General features: G+C 39.8%; 1 protein-coding gene across 1 annotated transcript in view; it reads right to left on the bottom strand.

Annotated features, from left to right (window-relative positions):
• The window catches only part of CSMD1 (CUB and Sushi multiple domains 1), a 1,825,670-nt gene that overhangs the window by 139,116 nt on the left and 1,670,750 nt on the right, over nt 1–15,804 (bottom strand). Inside the window, exons 43-47 of the mRNA XM_046648453.1 lie at nt 12,732–12,920; nt 4,195–4,372; nt 2,230–2,375; nt 1,354–1,434; nt 174–287 (exon numbers count right to left, since the gene is read on the bottom strand). Coding sequence (XP_046504409.1) covers nt 174–287; nt 1,354–1,434; nt 2,230–2,375; nt 4,195–4,372; nt 12,732–12,920 — 708 coding nt within the window. The remainder of the gene's footprint in view (nt 1–173; nt 288–1,353; nt 1,435–2,229; nt 2,376–4,194; nt 4,373–12,731; nt 12,921–15,804) is intronic.

The following is a 15,804-nucleotide window of genomic DNA, read 5'->3' as shown; positions in this document are numbered from 1 at the left end:
TAAAAGAGAAAAGTAATTAGATATTTCTGTGAGCAGGTAATTTTAATTGCAATGGGATCTAACACAGATAAAGATTAAATTCAGACCCATACAGACAAAGGAATTCAGACTGATACAAGGAATACCATTTTTCACGTTGTACAAGTATATTTGTAGTATCAAGCGGTGCATACCTTCACATGTTGGGAGAGAACCCTCGAACTGCAACTGGGAACTGAGCTTGCAGGTCAGCGTGTCAGTCCCGGACAACGTGTACCCGGGGTGGCACCGGTACTGCACAAAATCTCCTGAAAGAGTCAACAATAACTTACTTGGAAACCATGTCGCTAAGACGTTCAGAGTGTGTGAATGCACTAAATACGTATGAGGACTTTACAAACTAAGTCAATGCTCAAACGGTTTCCAAACCAAGGTCAGTAGTCGTTGTTAGTCGTTTAATAAAATGCTCCCATTTGCAGTTCTTAAGTCATAAAAATGCCATCTTAAACTTAGCCAGGATTAGCACAGAAATTATTAATTTCTGTACTAATATGTTTTTCTTCCTTGACTGAAGTGTTCTCTTCATTCCCGTTCCCCAACGATTACTTCAAAAAAAAAACCCCAAAAAACAGTGAAGTAGATGCTTGGGCTTTAAGGCTTTAGAATAGAATGGCTTTAATGCATCCAGAGAGGGCTAAAGCATGACCTCAGCCTAATTAGCACAGTGCTCCTACAAAGTAAGCCATTATGAGTAGAGCAGAAATTTGGGCACGTGGTTTGACCAGTGATCTGAAACACTGTGTGCCAACAGGACGGAGGATTTAGACTTGAGACTAAGAAATCCTGGGTCACGATAATTATACTGCGAACATATGCCATGTGACATGATTATTTAATGAAATAGACCACTAATATAAAACGGCAAAGTAGAATTCCTAAATATTATCATTACATATATTCACCAATTGTGTTCTAGTTTCAATGAAAGCTCAAAGTTCTACGGAGCATTGTTTTAGCCACAAATGACTAAATTCTTCTTCTAGCGCATGAACATACTTCTCTAACTAAACACAAATATCTGTTTAAGTGTGTCTCTGAAAACTTTATCCAAAGAAAAATATGCACTAGTAAAGGCTCTGGAGAGGGAAATGTGATCAAAATGACCAAAGCAAAATTCAAATGGCAAGAAACAAAAGTCACGGAGATGAAGAAAGAAAAACATATGCATTCGACACCTTACCTCCATGAGAACCCCCTAGGCAAGCCTGGGAATATTCCCAACAAACTCTCACTGACTTGTCTGAGGAACTATTGTAGGTGGGGTGAGAGTAAAAGTCAGGTTGAGCTATAGAATGGTAATGAAGAAAACATTACCTATTTCAAAATCCTCGTCCTCAGTCAGCATTTCTGCCTGTGGAACCGCTGGGGGAGGCTGACATTTCTTGAGCTGAAATGCTGAATGGTTTGTGAAAAAAAAGCAATAACTGCAATTACATTTGCTGAATAAACAAAAACATTACAAAACGCATTCTTCTTTTGTTGTTATAATGCTTAGGTACACTGAAATGTCTAATATTTGTAAGTCGTTTTATAAAATTCTCAAGCTTCAAAGGCTCACAGGATTATTTAATGTCAAGGAATTAAAGTCGGAGGGAAAAAGTACACAATTGAAAAAATGACAAAACACTTTACATATTTTTGGAATTCTGCAAGAGAAATGGTTCTTCCATGGCCTGGTTCCATGTCCACATTTAGATTTGATAAGATCTGTCTGTCTCTTGTTCCAAGGACTTCTACAGCTGGTAGTCCTCATGAGTGACAAGGGACAATATACTTTTTTCCAAAGTATTTAGTGTTCATTCTCAAAATGCTTGGAGGTTTGCTTTTGCCCCATCTATAATTACAGGACATTTGCTATCGAGATTCATCTGAAGACAGACATGAGGAAATCTGCGAAAGCTACTACACAAATGTATTTCCCTGGGTCCATATCAGAGTCTCATTTACCAGCTCATCATCTTGGAATGAATCCAAGCTCACGGCAAAACACAACGTCATAAAATGTGAAATACTAAGGATATCATTAAGCAAAAAGGATCACAGGCAATGCAGGCATCAAATGCAAGAAAATCCTATCAGGCTCGGTTGGCAGAATCAAGGAGCCTTAGCTGGAAAGGAGGCGTATGTCAACACTACGAGGAAATCAAAGGGAATGTTTTGCCTTAATTAACAGAGGGAAAACACACTGACCATGGAAATTGAGGACGAAGAAACCTCCGTTGGAAAAGTCACTGTGAAACTTGAGCAGGACTTGATTGTTAGAACTGTATGCTGTTTCCAGGGCTGTGTTTCCACTGAAAACTCCTAGCTGCGGAGAATTCTGATCAGGACCATCCCTAGGAGACAGAAAGAGCAGTTTGAGTAGAAATTCCCTAGTTATAGCTTAAATTAACAATCCCTTTTCTCCTGACAGCCGGCATGTAGGTTGGAGAAAGCAGGATGCTCTGACTGCGGGCTCCAGGTGGCAGGGCTGTCGCACAAACCTAGGAGCACAGAGCCGCCTCGCATCGCCGACCTTTGCAGAGGAACTCAGAGACCTGTCGATTCTAGTGACTGCAATACCATTGAGCAGCTTGCTTTCAAAAGTCCACAATTTAAAGTCTAAATTCAAGAGTGTCTATTTAATTTAGGCTGAGATTTATGACAATTTTGCTAATGAATTAAAATAGTTTAAAAAACTGAATGAAGTATTGGCCTATTCTGCATACTGTGTTTAGAAATATCAAGATGTTCAGTATTCACAAAATTGAATGGACTTTTTGGTCTCTGTCTCTCATTAGTGTTTTGACAGCAGTTCACTCTGCTTCTGTTAATGATGAAGATTTTTTGCTTCTACCCTCTAAATCCTCTAAATCTGGGTGAAATTGCTGACAGGATAGGGTTGGTGATTTTTGTTGTTGTTTGTTTGTTGTGCTTTGCTTTTGAAACGGCAGCTTCCTAGGGTCAACTTGAGACTTCAGGTTCTCTGTTTCTCCCCATCCCCACAGCCCCTGGTTCGGGTCTTTATCATCCCCTCCAAGAGTTATTTCTACAGCCTCAAAAGCCAGCCTCCCTTCTTGCCCTCCACTAACATATTTCCCACAAAATGAGACTGGGTATTCTGCAGCCAGGATCTGGTCTTATAATTCCCCTTCTTAAAACCCTTAGGTGAATCCTCATCTTCTTAAAATGAAGGCTGAAATCCTTCCCATGATTTATAAGGTCCTGTATGATCTGCCGGGATTGCCTCCCCAGGTCAGCTCTTCTCAGGCCCTCTGGGCTCTCATGGGACATTCGCCACACCTGATAACCTCCAGTCCCTTGACTCTCCCTGTCCTCCTGCCTTACAGACTTCCTATAACCAGGTCAACCTGTACCTTGACAACAACTTCACCAACATACATGCACACACACACGCACACACAGACACAAACAGATGCACACACATGCATTCTGCAGTGTTAACTGCAATTACTCCTTTAATTTTCAAGGCAGTCTATGCCTACAGCACATCCTGGCTCTTCAAATCTGGGCTGTGCTCCCTCCTTGTGCATCAATGGTACCTATATTCTACTTCTCCTATCAAAGTGTCACAGGGAACTTGTCATTCCCTGTTTCCTCCATAAACTCACAACTCCAAAGGCAGGTAGGGATAATCATTCCCATAGATATGAAAATTTGGTCAAGGACGGAGTAAGTAGCTTATCTAAGGTCACATAACACCTTAGGAAGGGAGCCGGAGCCCCTGTAGTGGGCTCAGTATTTCCTACAATTGCATGGAAGGCCAGTTATGCACTGTTCACAAAGGATGGAGGGAAGGCTATGTGTAATCATTTCTTCAATATTTCTAGAAGCCTCAAATTCTTATAACAGCAAAGGATCCTACCAGCTTTTAAGAAAAACATCACACTTAAAAATGCAAAATAAACTAATCTTGGGATAGTCTCCTATATTCAGAGCAATCCTCGATATATCTACCATGTAGCAAGACTCAAACATGTCCCATGACGATTATTCTCTACATCTCTGGATGACGTAGTTGGTAAATTTCCTTTCCAATACCTACCTACCTACTTCATTTCTAAATGCATACTCTGGTGTGTAAGTGACCTGTAAGTGGTTACAAGAATGGCTTATCATAATGACAGATTGGCTTGTACGGAAAAGTCCTCATACCAAACAGCAATGTAGTCATTGACAGCTTCCGTCTGCAGCAACGTGAAGTTGATGTAGATTCCGTGACCAGGAGGCACAGTGATCAGCCAAACGCAGTCCTTCAAAATCGGGTACTCATCTGGAAATCCCGGGGAATAAATGGTACCGTTCTGAGACGTTACGTTATATCCACAAGGAGCTGAAAAGGAAGCCAGGAATAATTAAGCTCAATACAGTTAGCTTTAGAAAGGATACAGTTAAAGATTTCGAAGTCTCTAAAGTCCCTTAGCCAAAATTTTCCCTTATGAGAAATAATTGTGAAATATTTCTCAATAACCACTTTGTCAAAATAATTCCCCTAAAGTCTCAAAACCTTGGAAAAATTATATTTCTAAGCGAAGTTATCTAAGTTTCGCTTAAATATTCTCCAAACATTCAAAATCCCTTCAGGAGAAAGCCATTCCCATATTATTAAAAAAAAGAAAAATCCTTAGTCGCTTATCTCCAGGGATGAATTGATAATGCATTGGGCAATTCGATGCAAAGGATTATGTGGAATTTATACATATAACTGACATTTTTTTTTGTTTTGAAATTTCTAAAGCCTATTTAAACTTTCTGAAAGAGTAGCATCTAAGCTTATTTGCCTTGAAACAAAGCCATTATCAATTCTTCGCAGATCTAGTCCTCAAGAAATTAGATAAAATCAGGCAAGTGGTGTTTTTTTGAAGTATTTCCATATCTCACCAGCTTTCAACCATGTGAAGAATCACAATACCTAGTCTATTTCTATTTTACTTAATAAATTGATATTCACTGTTGCCACGGCAATTATTTTGTTTTATTTATGGAAAAATGAAGTGACCATATATTAGCAGAACAACCTGAGATGGGTTCTTTAATTCAGACAGTGGTATAATATGTCAAAGTCATACACAAGTAGACTTTTTAATCAAACCCAAAGCTAATAGATGTGACATGGCTGTAACTAGCATGAATCTTCTTGGGCTTTTAAAGACTTGACACAAAGGTGTAGAATTTAGGTGGAGTGAATAAGCTAAAATAGATTTAAAAGACGATAAAAATTCAATAACAATTCAAAATAGTGACTGATGAAATACCACGAGACAGTATTTGATACATTGCTGAATTAATGGTGCAGATGCATCCTGATGTCAAAGCAGGAAGAAAAGTTACCGGTGTAAGATAGACTGCATGTGTTTTGGGTAAATTCATTAGAAAAAGGGGCCATGGAGAACACTTTAGAAGTTTTACAGAATAATTATCAATAAGTAGGGCTTGAAGTCAGACAGACCTTGGTTTGTAATCTGGCAAAGCAAAATGTGCACATACTTAGAGTCTGTCAAATGGGGCCATGAACAAAGCTGCAGTCACAAGCTACTCGGTGTCCCCAGGACATGTCGTACTTTTTCTCGCCAGCAAACTCCATGCACTTGTTCACCCTGCACAAAAAGCTCAAATGCTTTTCTCCTACCTTGCCACCAGGTGTATTTATTCCTCCCTTCCAAACTCAACTCAAACGTCACGGACTTCTGACAGTTCCTCCTGGTGACTGGGGCTCTGGAGGCCATGGCCTGTCCACATCAGGGACTGTGTGCCTCCTCAAGCCCACCCACAAGCTCCTGTCATTAACGCTCATTGCCTAGCTCAGACCATGATGCACAATAGACAGCAAACAACTGATGAACTGAAAATGAGTGAGACAGTAAACAGAAAACACTTTAATAAGAAGTGTATGGAAGCCATTGGGCTGACATAGCTTATGTGTGATTTGAGGTGATTCATTTGGTGTTGATTTATAACTCTAAGATTTCCCTTGTGCATTCTGACTTTTCAAGTTGAATCTTTTAATTTATAACCACGTAATATACCGTCGCATCCTTCCCATTGGGGAAAATCAAAACAAAACAAAGAGAAGCATGGTGCCCACCTCTTTTTTTTTTTTTTCTTTTAAAGATTGGCACCAGAACTAACAACTGTTGCCAGTCTTCTTTCTTTTCTTCTTCTTTTTCTCCCTAAAGCCCACAGGACATAGTTGTGTATTCTAGTTGTGAGTGCCTCTGGTTGTGCTATGTGGGATGCCGCCTCAGCATGGCCTGATGAGCAGTGCCATGTCTGCGCCCAGGATCTCAAGCGGTGAGACCCCAGGCTGCCGAAGTAGAGCACATGAACTTAACCACTTGGCCACAGGGCCAGCCCCTAAAGGGGCAAAGAAATGACACAGCGATTTTCCTCAGTAGGACACGTAACTGGCTTCTGCTACTCTTTGTGTCACTTAATAGCTCTAGGACATTGACCAAGTCAGCTATTATTATTTTTTTTTCTTTAGGAAGATTAGCCTTGAGCTAACTACTGTCAATCCTCCTCTTTTTTTTTTTTTTTTTTTTTTTGCTGAGGAAGACTGGCCCTGAGCTAACATGCATGCCCATCTTCCTCTACTTTATATGTGGAATGCCTTCCACAGCATGGCTTTTGCCAAGCAGGGCCATATCCACTTCCGTCACCCAAACCGACGAACCCAGGGCCGCCAAGAAGCAGAACGTGCGCACTTAACCACTGATCCACTGGGCCGGCCCCAAGTCAGCTATTCTTCCCATGCTGTATCCAGGATATTCAAGTACTAAATTCTTTCCTTCACTTATTCAGTGAGTGTTTACTGAGAGCCTGTTAGGTACCTGGAAGTGTGGTTAGATTTGGGGACACAGCAGAGAACCACAGGGACCCCATCACTGCCACTGTGGAGCTTACTGGACAGTGATGAAGAAAGATGGTAAACAAACACTACACAGGTATAAACTTCAACTTGTGTAAGTGCTATGAAGGAAAACAACACTACTTCTCACATGAGATCATGTTCTATCAACACACATGTAAAATTTTCTCAAGGAAAAATCCTGCTATGTAGTCTAGAGGGGAAAAAAAGAGAATCCTAAAAATGTGAGTCAAAGTTTCCTTTCTCATTCCCCCTAGCCTGTCCAATCTCTCATCCCAAAGAAGGCTTTACTGTCACTGTAGTGACACCAAAGGCAAACTCTGATTTCCACGTCTGGGAGGTGTCTCACTTGAACTGTACAGAGACAGGGCATGTGTGAGCTGGCTCAGCATGAAGCCTGTCCATCATCCCCATCCTCTGCCTGAAGGTGGGGGTCAATGTGGACCCTGAGGTGGAGGTCAATCTCGAAGCCTGCAGCAGGGAGCATCCGGTTCCAGGAGGGCTCGGTGCACCACAGCCAACCACAGGACCCTCCCAGCTCCTCACCTGTTTGCCCAGGAGACTGGGCACAGCCTGACAAGGAAGGCAAGCAGCTGGCAGGAGAGAGAGCATCAGCACACTGCACTGCACTTCACATTGATAGATGTGACTCCAGGGAGCCAAAGAGCAAGCAATGCACACTCATCTACATATTCCTGAATATACATTGTGATACTGCGATTTATAATAAGAAATACATATTTGATCTTCTACTCTGTTCCTGGCTCAGAGCTCCTCAGAGCCTGTGAGTTTCCTAAGTGATAAAAGAGATAAAGGTGTCTTTTGCTATTCATAATGAGCCCCTTTTAACCACACCTGAGCTGATGTTAATCTCCCATTTATAGCCCGTCAGAAGCACAGGTGACAACTTGGACCTGTGATTGGCATCTGAAATGGGGTGAGTGGGGGCAGTCTTATGGGACCAAGCCCTGAACCTGTGGGATCTGAAGCTATCACTGGGGGATAGTGTCAGAATTGAGTTCAATTGTAGGACACCCAGCTAGTGCCTCAGAATTGCTTGTTGTAGGAAAAAAGCATACATTGGTGGCCAGAAGTGTCAGAAGTGTGGCTGTTGTATGGATCTCTTTATATACACACATGCTAAGAAGAAAGTTTAGGTTGGGAGAAAGGATTGGTATGCAAAGCATAGTCAAAGAGAGAAAATTCTCAAGTTATTTCTATATGTGTTTCTCCAGAGAAAAATAAGTACATAAAAATGATTAAGTTGTCTATTTTCATCAAATTACAGAGCCAGCATTAGCTGTACTGAATATGATGGAGGTGACGCCTTACAGGAATATTTCACCCATCGTCAAATGTAGTCGGTGTCCGTTCACACCTAAACAGTCTTCACTTGGTTCTTAATTCCCTGCCCAGCTACACTCTGTACTGCCACCTGAAGAGCCACTGTGAATTCCCTTCACAGGTTTACTTCACTGTTTTCTGGGAAGGTGAATCTATTAGGTGGCTCATACAAAGAAGTGATGGGTGTATCTGACCAACTCACAGTCATACGAAGCCAGAGCCAGATAATATTGGAAGACGAGCTGGCAGCCATGGCAGACATCAGCACAGAGAGGTGGTGACCCACACCATCACGTCATTTTATCTGGGGCTAGATTTGGAAAGCTCAAGGGGTCCTGAGACATCCCTTTATTGTATTACCTTTTCCTCTCACTTACACACGTATGATGTGATTTTCCCCGGATTGAGATGGATAGAAGGACAGAGCATATTAAGTGATATTAAATAAAAAAATAAATTTTAAAAACTCTACATGTATGCTAAGAGAGTTACAAACTTAGAGATGGTTTTCTCCAGGATTATGTTAAGATTTCTGCCTAAATTTTAAGAGTATGAAGAAAAAATTTACAGTAGTAAACAACCAATACATACATTTGGCATGAATATGTATGAATTTTAAACTCTTGACTATTTCTGTATCCAGGCACTGAATGCTTAATCTCAGCGAATGTGTGGAGCACCATAGGTATTTCTGACCTATTTTTTCATTCACTGACTCTGGTTTCCTTACGATGGTTTTGAGGTTGAGAGACACAGTGCGCTCTGTCTTAGGAATTGGTGTTTGATAGTGAAAATTTTAAAAAATAATATTTATGAAGACAGGTAAGAAAAAGAGACAGTTGTATTCTTTATAGTGTCCTTTTTATTCTATACTATTGGGAAAGTTTATTTTCTGTATTTATCAATCGAAGCGGTAAACTTTAACTTAAAAGATATGTGTATAATATATTTTTCGGCTGGGTGGGTTTCTCATGTCAGTTATGCAATCAAAAAGCTTTCTGCTTACAAAATCTGGCAATCTAAAAGATGCTGCTAACACACTATCGCAACATACTAAGTTACCCTAATAATGACCTCTGTCCACATAGTTCCTCATCACACATATTAATACATTTTAAAGTGAGGTGCATTATGACAGTGCTTAAACTTAAAAAAAGACCTTAAAAGTATATCTACATAAATATTTCAGTGATAAAGGCTTAATTAGGTCAACAAAATATTTTAAATTTTTGAACTATATTTGTAAGTGTAAAGGCATATTTAATTATCAAATTACATTTAGTAAATTAATAAACCACAGTCTTCTTAACCATATTTTCACAATTATAACCCTTTTTTATTTAACTGAGACTTCTGTATAATTATAAGTTGCTGGTAAAAATGATACTGTCTTGAATTTCTTAAGTCACTTTCAGACATACTCTTCCTTTTATTTTAATAGATATCATACTTTTAGTCCTGATTTTTTCAGATAAGTTTAAAACATACTAATTTTATAGAATAGATTCTTATGCAACTTAACATACTTTCAGCATATACATACAAACTGGTTTAACATATACTTGTGAAGATCAATGCCTTAAGATTTAGAATTCTTGAATCTTAATTGTCCAAATTGTTCAATCTTTAACAGAGATGCCAGAAGTTGTTCAAAGTATCTATGTTTTTTCTGAGATTCTTCTGAAGTCTATGGGGCTGGACCTTTGAAGATTTTTTCAATCATTTGCCCTGTATACCAACATCAGTCTGAAATGATAAACCACTCTGGATTAATAAATACATTTCAGGTGAGGCTCCTGGGTAATCAGCAGAGTTTGTGAGGGCATTAACTCTAGTCTAAGCGGACACTAGTAGACACCTGAGCAGCCCCTTCATTCTCAGGAAACAAGGACTCTTTTTACTACATATTTCTTTTGAAATACACCCTTTCACAGATAAAATAACTTGTTTTGAAGTGATACCCTCTGCTTTTTTTTTTTTAATTTAGTCCAATATGGAAGATATTGAATACATATTACATGGTGTTTAGAAAATTTACTTTATGATATAATTTTACACGAATCTTATGTTTTGGTTTTTTACTCTGTTTATGACATTATCTGCACGCAGAGAAATATAATGGTAAAAATATTTGCCTAGTAAAGAATTTGGCCTTGCCCGAAGGGAGGGCTGGCACCTGTCCTGGATTCTGGGAGATAATTTCTGGCATGACTGATAAAAATGTCTTCCTTTCAAGTGAAGGCTGGCTACACCCAAGGGTCTCAGGGTCAGGCTGGCCTGGAAGACCAGCCATGTCATTTAGGGTGGGGCTTTTGGGTGACAGGATATCAGTGGGTCTGGAAGCTGATATCAACCAATGGACAGTTAATAATCAGTCATGCCTACATAACAGAGTCCCAGTAAAATTTCTGGACACTAAGGCCCAGGTGAAGTTCCCAGGTTGGTGACATTCTGTGCACATTGCCACACATCAGCTCTGAGAGGGTGCAGCATCCCCCTACATTTCACGCTACGCCTCTTTTCCCACAGATGATCTGAATGTGTCCTTTCCTAGTCATGAACCACAGCTGTGAGCATAACGGCTCGTGAGTTCTGGGAGTCCTTCTAGTCAATTACCCAACCTCAGGGGCGTTCGGGGGGCAACCCGTGAACTTTCAGCTGGTGTCAGGAGTCTTGGCCAGCTTGGCTGTCTGGAGGACCTTCTGCAGGCGGTGTTATGTCATGATGTAATGACAAAAGATGGCATCACCTTTAAGCTATATCAGAAACAATATAGTTTGTGATTTTCACACTGACAAAATAATTCTAAGCCAGCAGTTATTTCCATGTTGGAAAACCGGGCTTGAAAAAAACAACAAAATCTAATTAAATATTTAATTATATTTTTTTACATCAAGAAGCCTCCATTTACATAAGAATTCAAAGGATTCAGGCAAAAATTGCAAATAAGGAAAGGATTTAGGGGCTGGCCTGGTGACATAGCAGTTAAGTTCTCACACTCTGCTTTGGGGGCACAAGATTCGTGGGTTCAAATCCTGGGCGCAGACCTATGCACCACTCATCACGCCATGCTGTGGTAGGCATCCCACATATAAAGTAGAGGAAAATGGGCACAGATGTTAGCTCAGGGCCAGCCTTCCTCAAAAACAAAGAAAAGGGTTTAATCTTGACAATTCAAAGTAATTTATACATATAAACATATGACTTTTTAAATGGAGAGTAGTATGAAACAGTTTTTTAAAAGTGTTTTAACGGAAAAATACCAGATATGTTACTGCTATACTTAGTTTTATAAAATATTTTTTAAATGCTGTTTTATATGTTATTGAATTAATGCTAGACTAAGGTAAAGACTTTTCAAAAATATAGCTAAAGGTTTTTTTATAGTGGTATTTATAATGATATAGAATGGAAAAATACAGGTAAAAAATATGATTTAAAAAGTCCACTGATGTGCTTTTTTTTAATTCTTCAGTAGAAATTCCAACACAGCTAGATGTCTTTCCCTTTTCCCCCAGGATATAAGTATTTAGCATTTCAAAGAGCCACAGAGTTGACAATTTCTTTATTTTTCATTCAAAGCTACTGTATTTATAATGCTGGAATATTAGGTTTACAGTAACTTTTCCGTGTCATATGCATTCTTCGTAAACAAAGTACTTGACCCATTCCTTTGTACTTGATATTGCAAAAATTTCAGCATCATCATAAAAGTTAGGTAGCCATACAGAATCTTTAGAGAAGTGATTCCTGCTCAAGCCAGAGACAGCCAGTGAATCCAGATCTTCTGCATTACCCTTCCCCATCAGCCGAGTCCAATGTCTCCCGAGAAACCCTGATCCCCATCAGCATTCGACGGCGCTGCTTCACTTTCTCCTAAGACTGTTTCCACACTATGTCTTTTCTTACACTAGCTCTTCCACCCGGGGTGTTCTCCATCTCCGAGTAGCAAAATACTCTGTTTCCTTCAAGGCCCACTACAAAAACGAAATCTGTTTTCCGACATACAAAAGCAATACATGATTATTGTAAAAGTCAAACAATAAAATACATCTAGGGCAAAACTAATAAGTACTCTTTCTCCCTCTCTAACCTCACCATTTGATGGAACCACTGTAAAGCTAAATAGTGCTGTCATCACAAAGATTTCCCCATTGCTTTCCAAGCAAACGCCATCCTTTGTAACCTCAATTCATCAAAACAGGCCCTTCGTGCCTGGTTTTGCATTATAAATATTTGTGTGTATTATTTTGTTATCCTTACAATTTCCTTGTGGACAAGGCCTATTTATTCATCTCTTTTAACTTACTGGCATATGATGCATTCCTGAAATGCTACGTAGAGTGAGTTTAACATCATAGATTCCCAATAAAAATTTGTTGAACAAATTAATGAATTTTTGAATACGTTCATTTAATATATAATGCACTATAATATACATGAAAAATTAAATTGTTCCCAAGAGGAAGGATTAACCTACCATCACATCTTGGAAAAGGATAGTTCCAGTTTCTGTTGATTCCATGCTGACAGGTGAGGACTGGGTGGCCAATTAAAATGTACCCAGGATAACACTCAAACGATATCGATTGTCCCACGCTGTAATCCGCGTTGATCATATATCCATTCTGGAAAGGAGGTGGATCTGGGCAGTTCTGTAGCTCATAGGCTGAAACAGACGACAGAATCAAGCTCCTCCATAAAAAAGCGAGTCAGTCTGGAATTTAGATGAATTTGATTACATACAGCTGCTTCAGATGACCTTTTCTGATATGTTTTAAAAAATGTCTTTTCCAAGTTGCCAGTTACCATCCTGATTAAGGGAAACAATAATTAATAGCAATAGAATTATAACAACTTGCATTTAACGAACACCGGCTGCATGCTTTAGAAGTAACACAGCACACGTCAATCACAAATTTGACAATGTTTACCTTGGAAAGAAAGTATATGAGGTGAATTGAATTTAAAGAAAAGGTAAAACAGATGATAATAAAAAGTGCCTATAAAGAATGTCAAGTGAACATGGACCTAATTCTCTTTTAATTTAAGAGTTAATTATACTAGCACTCTAAGTGCTTCTGACTAGGAAATATGTGCTATGTTCTGATTTGGTCAATTAATTGTTCAAGGAACAATTAGTCATCGAGCAATTACTACCAATACAATCATGTTATAAATTCATTTATTTACTCAATATAATAAAGATACTATGCAGTTGGCAACAGGATACTCTGGTTAAACCCTGACTGTAATTAGCAGGTTAAAATGTCCTTAATTTCACATTTCAGCATCCCTTGTTTTCATCATTTTTATATTTGCGATTGTATAATGTCTCTGGATGAGAGTCAGATGAGTAGCTGTAGAGAGATTGTGAGCCAGAAAACAGAAGTCAGAAGATACACCAAAGCAAAGGCCTTTGAGCATCTCGAGATGATCGCTGGCGCTGGATCCTCCAGGGCCCAGCAAAAGGAGGAAGCTGGAGGTAGACTAAGCCCTCCCAGAGTGAGAGTGGAGGACACACTCTCTAAGGAAGGGACAGGGCTGTCCCTGAAAACCAGCCTCCACCCCCACTCTGTCTGTCATCCCCAACAGGCCTTGTGTAACTTCCCAATTGCTCCAACATCTCTCTGGTGTCTACCCTGTGAGGTTGAGAGGAGTGCTGTCTGCTCATCAAGATCAGGGGAAAGTCAAGCTAATTCATGTGATAGTGATGTAGACCAAGGCTGCCCCAGGTAGAGAAGCCCAAGGTGTCCTGGCCTACATGCCAATCTATATGACCCGATGGATTTTATGGTGTGAATGAGGGCTGCCCCAGGGAGAAAAGCCCAGGGCACCCTATATGGCCCATCTATATGACCCAACACATATCTAAAGTTACATGACCATGCAATAACCAGACCCCACCTGCACTGATACCATTTAATGACTTTTTACACCATCTTTCCTTTGTCTTGTAAAGAAATAACTTGCATACCTTATAAATTTAGCTCTAACCCTCAACACATTGCAGCTCTTCACTGCCCATAGGTCCTGTCCCCATGCTACTCCGTGCTATTCTCTGAATAAAAGAGCATACTGCCAGACCTTGAGAGTCCAAGAAATCTTTCTTGGGACTCCTCAACTCTCCGAGCCCGCATCAGTAGGACTTTATAAGTGGTGAGTGCAAAAATTAAAGAGATTTCATTTTATTTCTAACACATCTGAACATTATAGGGAATTACACCTATGATATATTGATAATATCTAAGAGGAAACCAGCTGTTGAAGTTGAGTATTCTCATTAGCTCAATGCCGTCTTTTGACACATAGCCTTTAGACCTCAATACAGACATACAAGTTTTATTTATACAAAATCAGGCATAATTCACCAATTATAGAATGAGTTTTCTGGTGCTGCTTTAGATGAAGTTACATTATAACATGGAACAGCTAGGGAAATTAGGAGAAACTCTCAACATAAGGATTTATTCCAGACCTATTAGCATTACAAGCACAATTATGTTAACGAAATTCAAAGTACTGAGGATCATTTGCAAAAGGAAAAGGGCTTTTAAGGCACAATTTTGGAATTCGCAATAGAGCAAAAAGACAATAGTTGCATGTTCTAGAAAGCTGTTTCCTAGTTGCTTTTCTGCCTCTTTTCAGTAGAATATCTCATTGTTGAAATCTTCTATGTAGTACCAGACTTCAGGGGAAAAACTCTCCAATTGTCCAAAGGAAAAGAGCATTCACACCAGTATGGAAAAGTTCGTCATGAAGGAACATCCTTCAGGCCTAGAAAGGCACGTCTGTCACCATTGCTTGCTTCTGCAATGTCATCACACACTATCTGAAAACTAGATACTTAGAAAACTCTGCCATCATCTGTAAGGACAGAAAGCCTGGTCAGACCAGCGTGTCTCTCCTTCTCTCTCTACACCGCACACTCACACACGTACGATGCACATGCATGTACACACACTCACACACAGATGCACACACACCCCACATACATACATGAGTGCACATGCACTCACACACATACATAGTCACACATGCCAAAACATACCACACGTCACACACGCATATGTGCACACACATCACACATGTATACATATCACATGCACACACACCACACATGTATACATATCACATGCACATACACACCACACATGTATACACATCACATGCACATACACACCACACATGTATACACATCACATGCACACGCACACCACACATGTACACATATCACATGCACACACACACCACACATGTATACATATCACATGCACACACACACCACACACGTATACATATCACATGCACACACACCACACATGTATACACATCACATGCACACACACACCACACACGTACGATGCACACGCATGTACACACACTCACACACAGATGCACACACACCCCACATACATACATGAGTGCAATTCACTCACACACATACATAGTCACACATGCCAAAACATACCACACGTCACACATGCATATGTGCACACACATGCACACACACCACACATGTATACATATCACATGCACACACCACACATGTA

Source organism: Equus quagga, chromosome 22, assembly GCF_021613505.1.
Source record: "Equus quagga isolate Etosha38 chromosome 22, UCLA_HA_Equagga_1.0, whole genome shotgun sequence".
In the NCBI taxonomy this organism is placed as follows: domain Eukaryota; kingdom Metazoa; phylum Chordata; class Mammalia; order Perissodactyla; family Equidae; genus Equus; species Equus quagga.
This window is presented reverse-complemented; position numbering and strand designations above follow the sequence as displayed.